We start from the raw sequence: 14,280 nt of genomic DNA, 5'->3' as shown, positions 1-14,280 counted from the left end.
CAATTGCACATCAGCGCAAAGTCAATCGATGTTTGCTAGAGTTGCATTTTGAGAAATGGCCCATCGCTTCACAATGGCGGGGAATAGGACATCTACAGCTTTTTGCACTGTCATAAATGGGACGAAAGTGCGGGAGGTTGGACGAATACGGATCCGTACCTAGGTAATTCACAATTAAAGAGGTCCCTTTTTGGGGTAAATCGCGGGGCAGGAAAACCTTTTAAGAAGGTCCCTAATACAACCCGGCATGGCGGCATTTTCCTCGCGGCCGTACCGCCCTCGACCTTCCCTCTTTCGCCTAGTCGCTCGACAATCGGCACCGAAAGAGTCGCATCGGGGTCGGTCTGCGTCTAGGAGACCACGCCGGACCGGGAAGTTGGTAGGTGGGGTGATGATGATCTTGATCTTGACCTGATTAATATTTGCTTTCCATCCCCGCGATTTCTGCTCCCTCTGTTCCTTTCCTCCCTCCCCCCATCCCTCCCTTGCTCGTCGTCAGGCTCAATGCCAACGGCTATTGATTATGATGCTGCCGAAAGTCATCACGGCGGGCCTGCTGTGCCTCGCCCCAGCGACACAGGCGTTTCGGACATCATTCTCGTTGAAGGACTTTCGCGAGCAGGTAAGTCGGGCAATTCCGATCTTCGCTGAATGCCGCTTGCTCACATTGCCCACAGATGGACAATGAAAGGAGCAGCAAGAGGACAATCAGCGCCCGGGATGTGGACCCGTCGGACCTGTATCCTGAATACAATCTGTCCGTCCCGATTGATCATTTCCACAATGATTCGGCGTACGAGCCGCACTCTGATGGCTTCTTCAATCTCCGGTACTGGTTCGACGCGAGCCACTACAAAACGGGCGGGCCGGTCATTGTCCTGCAGTCTGGTGAGACAGACGCGGCGGGCCGGCTCCCTTTCCTGCAGAAGGGCATCGTCGCCCAGCTGGCGCAGGCAACGAGTGGCCTCGGCGTAATCCTGGAGCACCGCTACTACGGCACGAGCTTCCCCGTGCCGGATCTCTCGACCGAGAACCTGCGCTTCCTCACCACGGACCAGGCCCTGGCCGACATGGCCTACTTTGCCAGGAACGTCGTGTACGAGGGGCTCGAGCACCTCGACCTCACGGCCCCGAAGACCGCCTACATCGCGTACGGGGGTTCGTACGCAGGCGCGTTCGTGGCGTTCCTGCGCAAGCTGTACCCGGACGTGTACTGGGGCGCCATCTCCTCGTCGGGCGTCACCGAGGCCATCTATGACTACTGGGAGTACTTCGAGGCCGCCCGCATATACGGCCCTAAGGACTGCGTCGCGGCGACCCAGAAGCTGACCCACGTCATCGACAACATCCTCATCGGGAAGAATGACACCGCGTACCCGGACAAGCTTAAGGCCGCCTTCGGGCTGGGCAACCTGTCCCGCACCGACGACTTCGCCAACGCCATCACGAACGGCATCTACGGCCTGCAGGACACCAACTGGGACCCGGCGGAGAACAGCACTGATTTCGGGCTGTACTGCAACAACGTCAGCTCCGACGCGCTCCTCTACCCCAGCTTGGAGGGCCTCGGGTCCGAGATCCGGGACCTGATCGCGGCCGGTGGTTACGGCGGCGCCGAGGCGGACTCGCTCGTCAACCCGATGCTGAACTACATCGGGTGGATCAACGACACCGTCGTCGCACCGTGCGAGAAGAAGAACTCGACCCAGGACTTCTGCTTTACTAACTACAACTCGACCTTCTACGAGCAAGACGACATCTCCCAGACGTGGAGGGCATGGCCTTACCAGTACTGCACGGAGTAAGTCTAGCCGCACCCTTCTCCCCGACCACTCACCTCTCTAACCCAAAAACCCAACTCAGATGGGGCTACCTCCAAACCGGCTCCGGCGTCCCCGCCGACCAGCTCCCGCTCATATCACGCATGATCGACGTCCCCTACACCTCCACCGTCTGCCGCGAGGCCTTCAACATCACCTCCCCGTCCGACGTCGAGGCCGTCAACCGGCACGGCGGCCTGACCATCTCGTACCCGCGCCTGGCCATCGTCGACGGCGAGGCCGACCCGTGGCGCGCCGCGACGCCGCACGCGCTGTCCCTGCCCCCCGGGCGCCCCAACACGGCGTCAGAGCCGTTCCTCCTCATCGAGCAGGGCGTCCACCACTGGGATGAGAACGGGTTGTTCCCGAACGAGACGGCTCCCGGGCTGCCGCCGCAGGCGGTGGCGGACGTGCAGGCGCTGGAGGTTATGTTTGTGCTGGAGTGGATGTCTGAATGGGCGCTGCACTGTATTGTTGATGGTGGTTGCTGAGGATGTTCCATCATGAGTTGTTGTTATTTTGGGTAGTAGCATTGGATATAGACGGGAGGCTGGTACCTATGGACCTACCATGCAAGGAAAATTTAATTCGGTCAAGTCCCGGCAGGGCGGATGGCCCGATTCGGCCCTGGCAGATCTCCCGTGCAGGCACCATCCGCGGCAGCGTCGAAGGGAGGGAAAGCGGCTGCCAAGAACGGCGGCGGCGGTTGGCTGACTTGGCCGAGAGCCACCAAAGACCAGAACGACAACTCTTCCAAGTATTTGTGGGACTGCCAAGTACTGCTGAAAATGTTCTCATACTCGCTCAAATGAGTCACTGGGACTGTCTGTCGACTGAGCATCTTTGAGCAGGTTTCCCCCCACTAGCCAGCGATAAACCACGATGTTCACGGCGTGGTGTGACCTCATTTTCCTAAAGTGACCGGGTGTGCCTTCCTTGGGCCCGGACTCAACTCGGGCCCGGGCTTGGCGCAACCTCGCATTTCTCGCAATACCTGCTCACAGCCCTTGGCTACATCTGCTCATCACTAAAACGAACGAGCCGGCGATGAACCTATAAAATAGGTAGTCAACACATGCGTTCAACAGCCCGGCAACTTTAAAAGCCTCGCCAGAATAATCTCCTTCTCATCAACACTCAAGTGCCTCTGCTGTCACACCACCATACACCAAGCACATCACCCTCTCACCCCAGAATCCCACCGCAACAATGGACATGGACCATTCGCACTCCGACTCCTCTGACGCCGGCGGCACCTGCAAGATCTCGGTACGTCACAACACCGCCGCCCCCGCCGCAGACCCAGGCTAACCCCCAAAACCCGGCCGGCAGATGCTCTGGAACTGGACCACCATCGACGCGTGCTTCATCTCCAGCGACTGGCACATCCGCAGCCACGGCGCCTTCGCGGCCTCGTGCGTCGGCGTCGTGCTCATGGTCGTCGCCCTCGAGGCCCTCCGCCGCGCCGCGCGCGAGTACGACGAGTGGATCGCGCGGGACTTTGGGGCCCGCATGTCGTCGTCGTCGTCGTCGTCGGGGGGGGATGGAGAGGATGGAGAGGTGGCGGCGGTGACGAGGTTGAGGTTCCGCCCCGGCGTCGGGCAGCAGGCCGTCCGGGCGGGTCTGCATGCCGCGACGTTTGGGTTGGCGTATCTGCTGATGCTCATGGCTATGTACTACAATGGGTACATCATCATCTGCATCTTCGTCGGGGCCGGCGTGGGCCATTTCCTGTTCGATTGGTCGGCGAGGACGGTGGTGGTCGGGGGTGGCTGTGGCGGCGCCGCCGCGCCGGTCGAGGGGAAATGGGGTGGGCGGACGATCGACGAACCTACTGTGTGCTGTGGGTGAGGGTCGGGCAGGTGGTTGGTTGGTGGGCAAGGGTTTTGATAGCGTTAGCAAGGCATTGTTTACATGCAATTACCTAATCACAAGTAGTTATGCGCAATTCGCGACTCTGTGCAATGATGGATGGTATCCCGGATCGGTGCAGGGGATCATGTTCTTCATCTCCATCCCCTTCCACTGTGGCCAGGATACAAGATCCATGCCTATGTGCTAGACAGGGCGAGCCGACATCAGGAGGAAATAACGACGACGGCAACCATTGAAAGTGTTCTTCTTGACGCGACGCAGAGGATGATGCTCCACTTTTGATTTCTGCTAATCCCTTGAACTCGTGGCGCCGCGTCAGCAAGCAAGGGACGTGCACAGCCACAGCTTCCATGATGACGCTTGCGCCGTGAGATAAATGCCCCTCAGTGATCTCGCCACCAGAGCAGGGTGTCCAATTTTTAATTCTTTCCATTCTTGTTCCGCCTCGCGCCATGCAAGATAGTGCTGCATGGAGGCGCCCTGAACGCGGGCCAAAAGTTGGCCATAAGAAATCCCGAAACGGGTGCCGCAAGTGCAAGGGACGGCGGGTTAAGGCAAGTTGGGCCCCGGCTTCCGACCTCCGACTCCGAGCTGGAGTCCCGTCTTGGCAGCTTGGCAGCGATGCGATGCGATGCGATGCATGCTGATCATAACCTACCTATTAGTGCGACGAGAGGCGACCTGTCTGCGGGAACTGTAACCGCCTCAACCTCGACTGTTCTTGGCCAGACCGTTCGTTTGTGTCAACCCGATCGCAATCTCCTGCTGCTCCTCCGATCACCGGTATACCCCGCCAGCCTCAATCGCAACCAAGCCTCATCTCCGATGACAGCAGTGGCTCCCCCAGTTTGGGGCATTCCCTACCGACACCGACGTCGCTCTTTGGGAGACCGTCTCCTCCAAGTCTCCAGTTTTTCTCCAGTTTCGACAATCCCCCGTATGCAGAGCTCCCAGAGTCAAGGGAACGTCGGCTATTGGAACACCGACTGATGCATCACTATACCACCAACATGTCCCATCTCGCTGCCCAAGCGAACAAGGAATGGGGTGAGCTCTTTAAGCAAACCGTGCCAATGCTCGCGCTGAAGAACGACAACCTCCTGAACGCCGTCCTGGCACTCTCGGCCAGCAGTCTCCTCCGGATCGAGCCTGGCAACATGGAGCTGTTCAATGCCCGGCAGAGCTATCTCATATGGTCGGTTCGGCACCAGCGCGCCACCCTGGACTCCCTGACCGCCGAGACAGCCGACCCTGTCTGCCTAACCTCGATCCTCCTCCTGATCTTCTCGTTCGCCGTGCTGCGCGAGCGGCCCCTGGAACCCTACACCGCACCGCTTGAGTGGCTGCACATGGGCCGCGGCGCCGGGGCCGTGATCGGCATGAGCGCCAACACCATACTGACATCGGGAGATGTCAAAGGCTCGGCCGTGCGCATCGTGATCGACTCGTACCCCGACTTCAGCGAGGACGAGGCATACTTCGACCCCTCCATGCGCCAAGGTTTGAACGGCATCCTCGCCCAGGAGCTTCCGGGGTCTCGTGAGGTCCGGGACGACGAGACGCGCGAGGCGTACGAGAAGACGCTTAGCTACGTCGGCTCCATCCAGAAGGCCATCGACAACCGGGAAGCCGTGTACGCCCTCTGCCGCCGCATCCAGGCGTTCCCCATCATGATCCCCTCGAGGTTCATCGCCCTCGTCGAGGAGCAGCGGCCCCGCGCCCTGGTCGTGCTCGCCCACTACTTCGCCGCCGTCGCACAGGTGCGCGGCGTGTGGTGGCTTGGCGCTGCAGAGGTCGGCTGGGAGGGCACCGCGGAGAGGGAGATCCGCGCCATCGGCAAGGCGCTGCCGCTCGAGTGGATGGTCCACATGGTGTGGCCGCTTGAAATGGCTGATCTGAGATGAACTGCGGGCCTCACCTTGTCTGTCCCTGGGGTTCGTCTGTCTCTGACGGAACATCACTCGATCAAGGCCAGCAGCGTCGCGACATTTTAAATTCGCGCAGTTTCCGTCAGGTCGCTGTCGAGATCCGAGCACGCTCCGTTTAACTGTGCACTCCTGTCCGTATTGCCGATGATAATACTTTCGGCGCATCCGATATCGCTGGTCATTCTCCTAGGCCTGGTTCCGGTCGCCGGCTCGGAAATCGTCACCTTATCCAGCTGGGTGAATCCGACCGCGCCGTCTCGGATCATCGCTCAGCCCACCCACTCCAGCCGGCCACTTCAGGTCGTTCGTGCCCGGCCTGCCGCCGCAATAGCAGCAGCAACCATACCTTCGTCACGTCTCTCCGCCCGTCCCCACCCCCAGTATCCTATAGCCGATCAGGCACGTCAAGGCCTGAGGCCTGTAGATGTCGGTGTTGGCGCGATGCGGAAGACACGTTCGTTTAGCTCTCCGACCCCACGCCCCGCGCTCCGGTAGTCGAGATGGGGAGGATAAGTGGGCTGTTTGGCGGGCGCCGGCGGCGCCATCGAGTCGGGGTGGATCAGTGGGGAGCAGTCGAACTGGTCCGGTAGTGTACCTGCAGCGGTGTTTTCGACCCTGCCGTACGAGTGCCTGGGCCTCATCGTGTTGAGGAGGAGAGACACAAAACCACCTACCTACCTACCTCTCAACGTAGTATACTGCTGCTGAGGCGTAGGCCCCAACGGCAGTAGCCACGTGATCGGCTGGCAGGCGGATGGAATCGTGCTTCTTCCTTACCTCTGGCGCACGTGACTGGTCAGGTGACCCTGATCAGCCCCGATACGTCTCGCGGTAGTGCCCAAATCCAGTCGTGTAAGTAAGGTAGGAAAACGCTGGCGGCGTAATCAATTGAATTGAAGGCGTAAGGAAGGAATGGAATGCGGTAAATCAAGTATTATTGCGTAGAAAGCTTGGAAATAACTAAGGTGTAAAGAGTGCTGCTTGTAAATCCGTGTAAGTCTGCGTAATTGATGATGATCTTACAATTTGAGGCCCTGATCACGCTCTTATATGGAAGCGCAGAAAATCCGGTCCGAAGCTGACTCATCCTAGCCTGAAGCGGCCCGTGCCTTTTCCATTCACCACGTCAGTGTTTTGAGTGCAGATCTTAGCTTCTTGGACGGCTGCATGAAGCGAGTCGAGGTGTTTGCTTCTTTATGTACGTGCTTCCTCGGGGGGTTCTGGGTGTTTCTTCATGGCTAGTTTCTCATCTGGCTCGTTTTGGCGGTTGCTTGGTTTTCTCACGAGATATTCGTGATGGCTGTGTCTATTGATCTAGTTCTCTGGCATCGTCCCTTTCCAAGATGGAGGGAGGGAGCAAAGGGGTTGCCTTTGGGCCTTTGTAGTTACTATATTTTCGTCAATGGAATCGAGTGGGGAATGGAACGAATAGGTATGGTGGCAGATGGCTCTCTGTGGGGCGTCGGCTTCAGCAGCACCCACTAGGAAGGGAACCCCTCAGTAAAGCGAGAACGAGCACAACAAGCCCAAGACGGTGTTGATGCCAACAGGCCAATTCTCTATTGATTTTGTTCGACATTACCCAGAATGACACCGCACCTATATCATAAGTACCAAGTTTCTCGACATGGGTTGCGCTCGAGCAAGTGGTGCTGACACGAGAACGAAAACGAGAGCGAGAGCGAAAACGAAAATTGCCGCGAAAACAGAAGCGACCACACTCCCGTTACCCTGGTCGACTTGTGATCGTGCCAATCAGAAGGTCGTGTTCCAACAGAAGCAGTTAAAATGAAATCTATTCAGCACTCACAGAACCGACCTTGGCTGGCCCCACGGCGATACTAGTCCCCCGCCTATTGGCAATTGCGGGGCAAAGGGAGAACTCCAGCTCTTGACACCGTCGCCCCGCGTCATTCTCAGGGAACCGGCCGGCAGCCAAGATTTGTGGGGCCAAGCTTATTTTAAGCCCATCGACGTCAGCCAATTTTTCAACGATGGGCTGTAAATCTTCAAGGCATGAGACATCTGACCCTGTGGGTGAGGCCGACCCGCAAATGAAACTCCCCCTTGGTTGCATGTACTGTACGAACATCATGACTTGCCCGACTTCGCAACGAGGCTACACGTCTTGCTTTGTATCGGCTCTGATGTCGAAATAGCTACTGACACAATAGCCCCAACAGCTCCAACTTGCGTTCTCTAATTCCGGTGGAAATAAAGAGGTTATCGTACCAAAACACAGGGTGTTTACTACAGGACACGCATTGTTGACAGGCAATGCCACAGCTGCCGCGGCTCATAGGTATTGTATTAGAGGATGGCAAACGCGTAATTGTTCCCTATAATGACAGAGTCTGGGAAGGCCTTCTCCCGTGACAGGCCTAAAAATCCGGAACCAAATTGGCCCGACGACAAGAAGAGACGGAACATGAAAATGGAAGGAATGAGTTGTTGAAAGGAAAGAGAGAGAAGGAGAGAGAGAAGGAGAGAGAGAAGGAGAGAAAGACAGGGCGTGCCTAGGAGGGGGAAACGGAAAATAAAAATGGGAAAGAGAAGCAAGGGGAAGAATGAGCAGTAAGAGAAGGAAAAGAGAAATGAGTGGAGGAAGGGAGAAGTGAGGTAAGTTGGCCAATTATAACTAAGCTACCAATGTCTGAAGAGAAGGGAGAAGAGAAGAAAAAAAGTAACCAAGATCCTGGCGAGTAGCCATGTCCCTGCTGGCTACACGGATGATGCCCTGCGCTTGACGACGCCGCCATTCTTCTTTTTGCCATCCTTGGTATTGACGTTGCGGTGGGGCTGTTCTTGCTTGTGCTCCTTCTGCTTGTGCTCCTGCTCCTGCTCGTGTTCCTGCTTCTTCTGGGGACGGTCAACCACGATGCGCATGGGACAATGGTATAAGTGAGTCGGCAGGCCAGAGGGGGTTGATGTCGATGACCAGGGAGGGAGCCACGACAATCTGGACCTTCTGCTCCTCGATATTGCCGAGGAACCCTACCGACCAGAGTTCCATGGATGGTCCATTGCCTGTGATTTTCGTGGATGCTGGGAAGCCCCACAAGCGCCCTTCGTCGTCGTCGTCGTCGTCGCCGCCGCCGCCGACGGCCAAGGCCGGTCGCCAAGCGATCCAAAATTTGCAAGTAGAAAACTCCCTTAGCTGGTCGAGTTCTATCGCATGCTCGGCTATTCGAAGCAAGTGGTGATGTCAGGACGCTAACATCCATCTCAGGGCTCGGGCCGGTGATTTTGGAGAGAAGGTGCGCCGATAAAACTTTCCAAACGTGATACGTCTTTGGAAGCCTACCTCGCTTCCAAGGCTCGTCTGCTTCTTTGAGCGAGCCATTGTTAGCGACAAGCCAAGAAGGAACAAACGGGGGAAGGGGTTTTGTGTGTGTGTTATGGACAGTGGCTTGCAGAAATGGCAGAGGACAAGACGGGGATGAAGGGGGGGCCCCCCGGCGCGGGGGGGGGGGTTGTTCTCCGACTCACCTTTGAAGAGGTCCCTAAACTCGCCATATTGCGCCCAAGGCCCGTTCGGCCACTTCTTCGAGGGGCTGAGGGCAAACAACTTCTCGTCCAGGGTATGCCAGAGGCGCGCAGCGAAGAAGAAGCTTGACTGCATGCCGTTCTCGAGGTACTCTTTCGCCCTAGGGGTCCAACCGTTGAGCTCTTTCTGCGTGCCCGGGTCAAGGCTCCCCCAGGAGACAGTTTGCCCGGAGAGTCCGACTGTGGCGAAGCCACTGACGACGTGGTCAAGTTTGCGCCAGCCGTGTTTCATCCTCATCTCGACATCTTGCCATTCACCGGATGGGTCTGTCACGGATTCGACGGTCTCGACATGCTGCTGCCGATAAGCCTCGCAAGTTTGCCCATCTGTCTCCTCGGTCTTCGTTCGCATCTCCACAGCGCCGGCCTCATGGAGTTGCTGATGTTCTGCCACCTTCTCCGCGAGTATAACCATCACCTCGATTGGATCGGCTTTGAGGAGTGGCTGGCGTTTTTCTCCCACTGGCTGATCTGGGGATTGGGACATTTCCCTCGTAGAGAGATATTTCTCCTAGAGACGGCGGGATCTTCGATGGCCCTGGTCGAGTCCTGAGGGTTGGAGGTTTCGACTGCGACGTCTAACCTTTATAGGGTCTGGAGCTGGAGAGAGGCGTTTCTCGGACGATGTCTCTGCGTTGATAAACTTCTTGGGTCTTGCTTTGGGCATGGCGATTCAGCCTGGCAACGGGGGAAGGGAGGGAAAGCGAGATTGAAATGACAGGGCAGGGTGGGAAAGAGAGTGAGAGAGAGGCAGAGCAGAGACTCTGAAGGAGGATTCAGATAGAGGGGAGAAAGCCATGCGCAAGATTACTTCCTGAGGCAGGGCAAGTAAAAGGGGGTAAAGACAGCCATGTCAGAGCCTAGAATAGAGGGACCGGCATACCCATCCGCAAACAGGCGCAAGGCGGAAAATGGACATGCGATGCAACACCCCAGCAACAAAGCAACGAGAATTTCCCGCCAGCTCTACTAGGTGGCTTAGGTTGGTTTGATGCAGATTTACCACATGATCGGCCAATTTATCACATCTCTCCCTATGTGCCTGAAGGGCCCCCTGTTGGTTGGCAATATTCGCATCCATCACAAAACAGCTAGTGGCAGCTGACTGCCGGTTGCGGTTCTAACTACCAACAAAGCCCCAGATTCCGGGCAGGAGCCACGCAGTCAACACGGCACCATGTTTCTCAAATCGGCCGGTTTCCGTTGAGGGCCCGTACTAATTGACCGCTGGCTGACATGGACCAGGAATGTCGCATGTCAAGCGGGAAAGGAGAAAGAAGCAAGATGATGTATCTACATTTGCCCCACCTTTCCAGTTCAAATGCTGTTGACCAGCCCAGCAGACAGAAAGATATCGGACTGCAGCGCTGCCTCCGCTTCTCTCGACTGAATATAAGAAATTGGGCAGTGATGCCGAATCTGAAACTGTTCTCTGCTGCCTCTTCCCCATCTACTCCGACTGCACGTGTCGGTTCTGTTTGTTGTTGAGATGGTGGGTCCAGGCTGCCGGATTTTTTAGCCTCTACGGCAAACGAACAGGAGACAGGATGTGTATATGTACAATACATGTAACATATACCTTCAGCCAGGTCCCGTGATATTGACTCAGGTCCCTTCAGGCCAACCGACCACCCTTGTTGTTATCCGAAGTGGGCTTGTGGGCGACCGTGTTCGGCTTCGGTGCTGGAATGTCTCCCCGAGCTAGCGAAACACTAGTTGAGCAACTTCAAAGGCGGAAACCATGAAGCTTCCCCCTTGTTCCGAAACATGGTGTGGTGAGAGCCTGTTGGTGGTTGTCGTTCCTTGGCATGAAGATGAGGACAAGAAGAGTGCTTGTGTCTCGGACTAATAGGTGGGGCATGATTGGCTACACCGCGGCTTGATGACGGCGGGGCGCAGCAAACCCGGTTCACTTGGTTGCGGACCTGTTGGCCAGGCAGATAGATAGATACCCACTAATTATTTTGTCTCCAGCTCGGGTTGGCCGTGAGATCACGACGAGGTGATCACTCACAACGCCTGAGCGAGACCTTGTGGAGCACGCACGTCCTGTGGACCGGGAGTCCGTTCCTATTGGGCTTGCCTTACGGATATATACAGGTAGTTGACCGCAAGCAGATATGAGAATTGGAATTGACCCAAGAGGCACTAGCTTGGTTGGCAACTAAGACTGCTCGTTTTGTGATAGAATTAGGGGCTGTCCTTGCAGCTAGCTAGCGTAGTCCACATGCGAGATACATTGCGTTGGCAACGAACCGGTGGCAACCCCCTTGCCCGTATGGAGCACAAAGTAAGTGCCTTGGGTTAAGTACCTAGGTTAGGTAGGTAGGTACCTAGGTAGAGATTGGCCTTGCCAAATGGCCGCATGTCCAAACGGCTGACCATGATTCGCCAACCAGAAGGGGAAGGGACAAACGAGCCTTGAAACAGTGACATGGGTTCGTGGAAGACTGCCCGAATACAAAGTCAGCGCCTTCGCCTCTCTGCTGCAACTCTGGAGACTGGACGGGAAACCCTATCCAAACATAGACCGAAATTTCTTCCATACCTCTACCCCACAACCGACGAACCTCAACTTGACATAAAGCATGGCTCCGGTCCTGTCAAAGCTACCAGCGAGCCGCCGTGAGATTATTGTTACCATCGATTATGGGGCATCGTAAGTACCGCTCTTCGTCATCCTTCCCACATACCGCCTTTCGCTCATGTTCTTCAATCAGACCAAGGTCGCGTTTGCTGACAAGGCTACTGGGGTCTTGTACATCTGCAAATTGTCTGAAGACGGCTTATCTTTGGACGTGGCGATCCCCACGGCCCTGCAGGTCGACGCAGACGGAAGCACCAGAATTCCCAAGACCGCCCAGGATCTGGATTTCCCGCGCCATTTGCATGGATTAAACTCTTCCTCCTGCACGAAGGCGACTGGCCGCCTCACGCCCTCGGCTCCCCCATCCTTCGAAAAGCCGCTGGTGCGGCCCGGTCCCTTAGCATGGGGCCTGTTCGGCTCACCACCGCCTACCTGGAGCATCTCTGGGACAAGGTCAGGGGATTCATTGCCAGAAAGCTGTGTCTCAGCCCTGAAGAATTCCGAGGGCTTTGCATGCGCGTCATCTTCACCGTGCCGGCCGTCTGGCCTGAAGATGCCTTGCGGCGCATGGAAGCTGCCATCCGCGCTTCGGGCATTCTTGACTCGACGCGAGAGTCGTCTTTCACCTTCATGCGCGAGCCTGCTGCTGCTGCCGTAAGTATTCTGGGCGATTGTGCGGCCAAAGGCATCACTCCAAGGTGGCGAGACCCTCCCCAAATTCTTGTCCCAGGAAGAATACTAATAAGAGCGGTCGTATTAGGAACACGACTTGATCATCGTCTGCGATTGTGGCGGTTTAACAGCGGTAATAATATTTTCACAACCCCCCAGCCCATGTGTATTTTTTGTGTGGGTGGCCTTCCTACCCAGAAGCTAACGAGCACCAAGGACACCGTGACGTACGAAGTCGCAACCGCCGCAGACGGCAACTACATTGTGCATGAGCGTGGTCCCGGAGCGAGCCGACTCTGCGGCGGCGTGTTTCTGCACGACGGTTTCTCCAAGCTTTTTGAGGAGAAGATCTGTAATATCGCTGCCGGAGACACGGAGATTTTGCAGAAGCTCCGCCCGCACTTCCGGGACATGGCATTCACGTGGTGGGGACGCTTGGTCGAGTTCCTGTGGACAGAACCAAGCGAATCGGACTCGTTCATTTTGCCTTTTGAGGTGGAGGTGGAATATCCCGGGGCCCAGGAGAGCTACCCCGGCGCGCCCGGACATATCATAACCTTTTCAGGGTTCGTGTTCCCTTCTTTCAAACGCCACGCCACCCCCTTCCCACCCTGTCCTGTCTCCTCTCCTCTCCTCTCCGATTCAATGTGACCATCTAACTGAGAGAAATAGGGCGGAAATTGCATCTATCCTCTCCCCTGTCATTGGCGAAATTGTCAACCTTGTCCGTGGCCAGATCCGTGCCACGCGAGAGGTCATGGCCAGGACTCCAACGGTGAGCAGATATGACCCCGTCACAGTGGTAATGGGACACACCAAGGAACTGACTTTGTCCTCGACCAGTACGTCTTTCTCACCGGCGGCCTGGGGAGCAACCTTCTGCTCCAGGAATCTCTGAGACTCAATGTCGAGAGCCCGACGAAGATGATTACGTATAGTGATACGAGAGGGTGAGCGCCCAGTTCTGTTCCCATCTGGCCCGGTCATTCCAACGCCGGGCGGGCCTCCTTTTCTCCTACTGTTGACTGCAGGACTGATACGACAAAGGTTGACCTTTGTTTGCCGTGGAGCCACGGTTTGCGCCTTGCGAGGGTACAGCCCAGGGGGTCGACCCGTGACCGCCATCCAATCGCACCTTGCCCTTGCAAACTACGGCATCCTGCTCGGCGACGCGCCGACCGCGCGGATCGACTGGGTCATCCGAAAGGTTTGTGCCCTCCACCCCCAACCCCCCCCCCCCCCCCCCGGGGCCCAAATGCCCGAATGGCGTGCTAAATTCAAGGTGCAAAACCCTCCCAGGGATCTCCCCTCTCCTCCACAAATCCTGTTAGCCACGCCGTTCCGGCGGGCGCCTGGATGGCCAGTCCCGCCATCGGCGGCGGCATCCTCAACGCCTTGACCATCTGCTGCATGACGCAGCCGGCCCCGCCGGGCGTGGACGCGAGCATAGAGGGTCTGAAGACGCTGTGCCGCGTTGCCTGGAAGCGGAACACGGCCGTCGCCGGGTCCGGGGACACCGTCGCCCTCGAGGTCACTCACGACAGTCTGCGCGGCATCGCCCTGGCTGTCTGCTGCAACGGGCGCCGCCTGGGTTCCGAGAGCGTCTTCGTCGAGTACTTCTTTGCTACAGAGGTCTGAGGGCAAACAATGGGCGCCGAGGGCCGGAAATTTCAGATTGGGGGTAGGGAGTGGATCTGAAATGTTCTGGCGGTGGTGCTTGCTCGGGCAGATTTCCTTGTGTTTTGGATCGGATTTTGACTTTATTTTCTTGGATTCCGTGGTGTCAGTCAGTCAGTCAGTCGATGAAAAAGAGCACCAATAATAAATTACAGTTGGTCGCCGAAAAAGTCAG

The 14,280-nt window shown here is 56.8% G+C and overlaps 6 protein-coding genes across 6 annotated transcripts; 5 read left to right on the top strand and 1 right to left on the bottom strand.

Annotated features, from left to right (window-relative positions):
• Window positions 1-419: 419 nt before the first annotated feature.
• On the top strand, window positions 420-2,316 carry QBC33DRAFT_179525 (peptidase S28). The gene is made up of 3 exons (XM_060422428.1): window positions 420-622; window positions 678-1,801; window positions 1,864-2,316. Exons 1-3 carry the CDS (start codon window positions 524-526, stop codon window positions 2,309-2,311), a joined length of 1,671 nt encoding a protein of 556 aa, XP_060281205.1. The 5' UTR covers window positions 420-523; the 3' UTR covers window positions 2,312-2,316.
• Window positions 2,317-2,677: 361 nt separating this feature from the next.
• On the top strand, window positions 2,678-3,708 carry QBC33DRAFT_179494 (putative high affinity copper protein). Its single transcript, XM_060422425.1, has 2 exons — window positions 2,678-3,089; window positions 3,153-3,708. Exons 1-2 carry the CDS (start codon window positions 3,030-3,032, stop codon window positions 3,669-3,671), a joined length of 579 nt encoding a protein of 192 aa, XP_060281204.1. The 5' UTR covers window positions 2,678-3,029; the 3' UTR covers window positions 3,672-3,708.
• Window positions 3,709-4,062: 354 nt separating this feature from the next.
• QBC33DRAFT_179507 (uncharacterized protein) lies at window positions 4,063-5,683 on the top strand. Its single transcript, XM_060422426.1, has 2 exons — window positions 4,063-4,249; window positions 4,361-5,683. Exons 1-2 carry the CDS (start codon window positions 4,148-4,150, stop codon window positions 5,597-5,599), a joined length of 1,341 nt encoding a protein of 446 aa, XP_060281203.1. The 5' UTR covers window positions 4,063-4,147; the 3' UTR covers window positions 5,600-5,683.
• Window positions 5,684-6,519, top strand: QBC33DRAFT_179519 (uncharacterized protein). Its single transcript, XM_060422427.1, has one exon. The coding sequence runs from the start codon at window positions 5,768-5,770 to the stop codon at window positions 6,116-6,118; it is 351 nt and encodes a 116-aa protein (XP_060281202.1). The 5' UTR covers window positions 5,684-5,767; the 3' UTR covers window positions 6,119-6,519.
• Window positions 6,520-7,928: 1,409 nt separating this feature from the next.
• Window positions 7,929-9,816, bottom strand: QBC33DRAFT_179481 (uncharacterized protein). Its single transcript, XM_060422423.1, has 2 exons — window positions 9,113-9,816; window positions 7,929-8,951 (listed from the first exon to the last, which is right to left on the bottom strand). Exons 1-2 carry the CDS (start codon window positions 9,654-9,656, stop codon window positions 8,140-8,142), a joined length of 1,356 nt encoding a protein of 451 aa, XP_060281201.1. The 5' UTR covers window positions 9,657-9,816; the 3' UTR covers window positions 7,929-8,139.
• A 1,941-nt stretch (window positions 9,817-11,757) lies between these two features.
• Window positions 11,758-14,066, top strand: QBC33DRAFT_561270 (uncharacterized protein; the record flags this gene model as incomplete). The annotated part of the gene is made up of 7 exons (XM_060430122.1): window positions 11,758-11,828; window positions 11,951-12,410; window positions 12,645-12,994; window positions 13,101-13,203; window positions 13,272-13,378; window positions 13,476-13,635; window positions 13,728-14,066. 7 exons carry the CDS (start codon window positions 11,758-11,760, stop codon window positions 14,064-14,066), a joined length of 1,590 nt encoding a protein of 529 aa, XP_060281200.1.
• Between the last annotated feature and the right edge of the window lie 214 nt (window positions 14,067-14,280).

The sequence above is a fragment of the Phialemonium atrogriseum genome (assembly GCF_030411735.1).
Source record: "Phialemonium atrogriseum strain 8032-3 unplaced genomic scaffold QBC33scaffold_21, whole genome shotgun sequence".
NCBI lineage: Eukaryota > Fungi > Ascomycota > Sordariomycetes > Cephalothecales > Cephalothecaceae > Phialemonium > Phialemonium atrogriseum.
The sequence above is the reverse complement of the archived record's forward strand: the minus strand, read 5'-3'. Positions and strand labels throughout refer to the sequence as shown.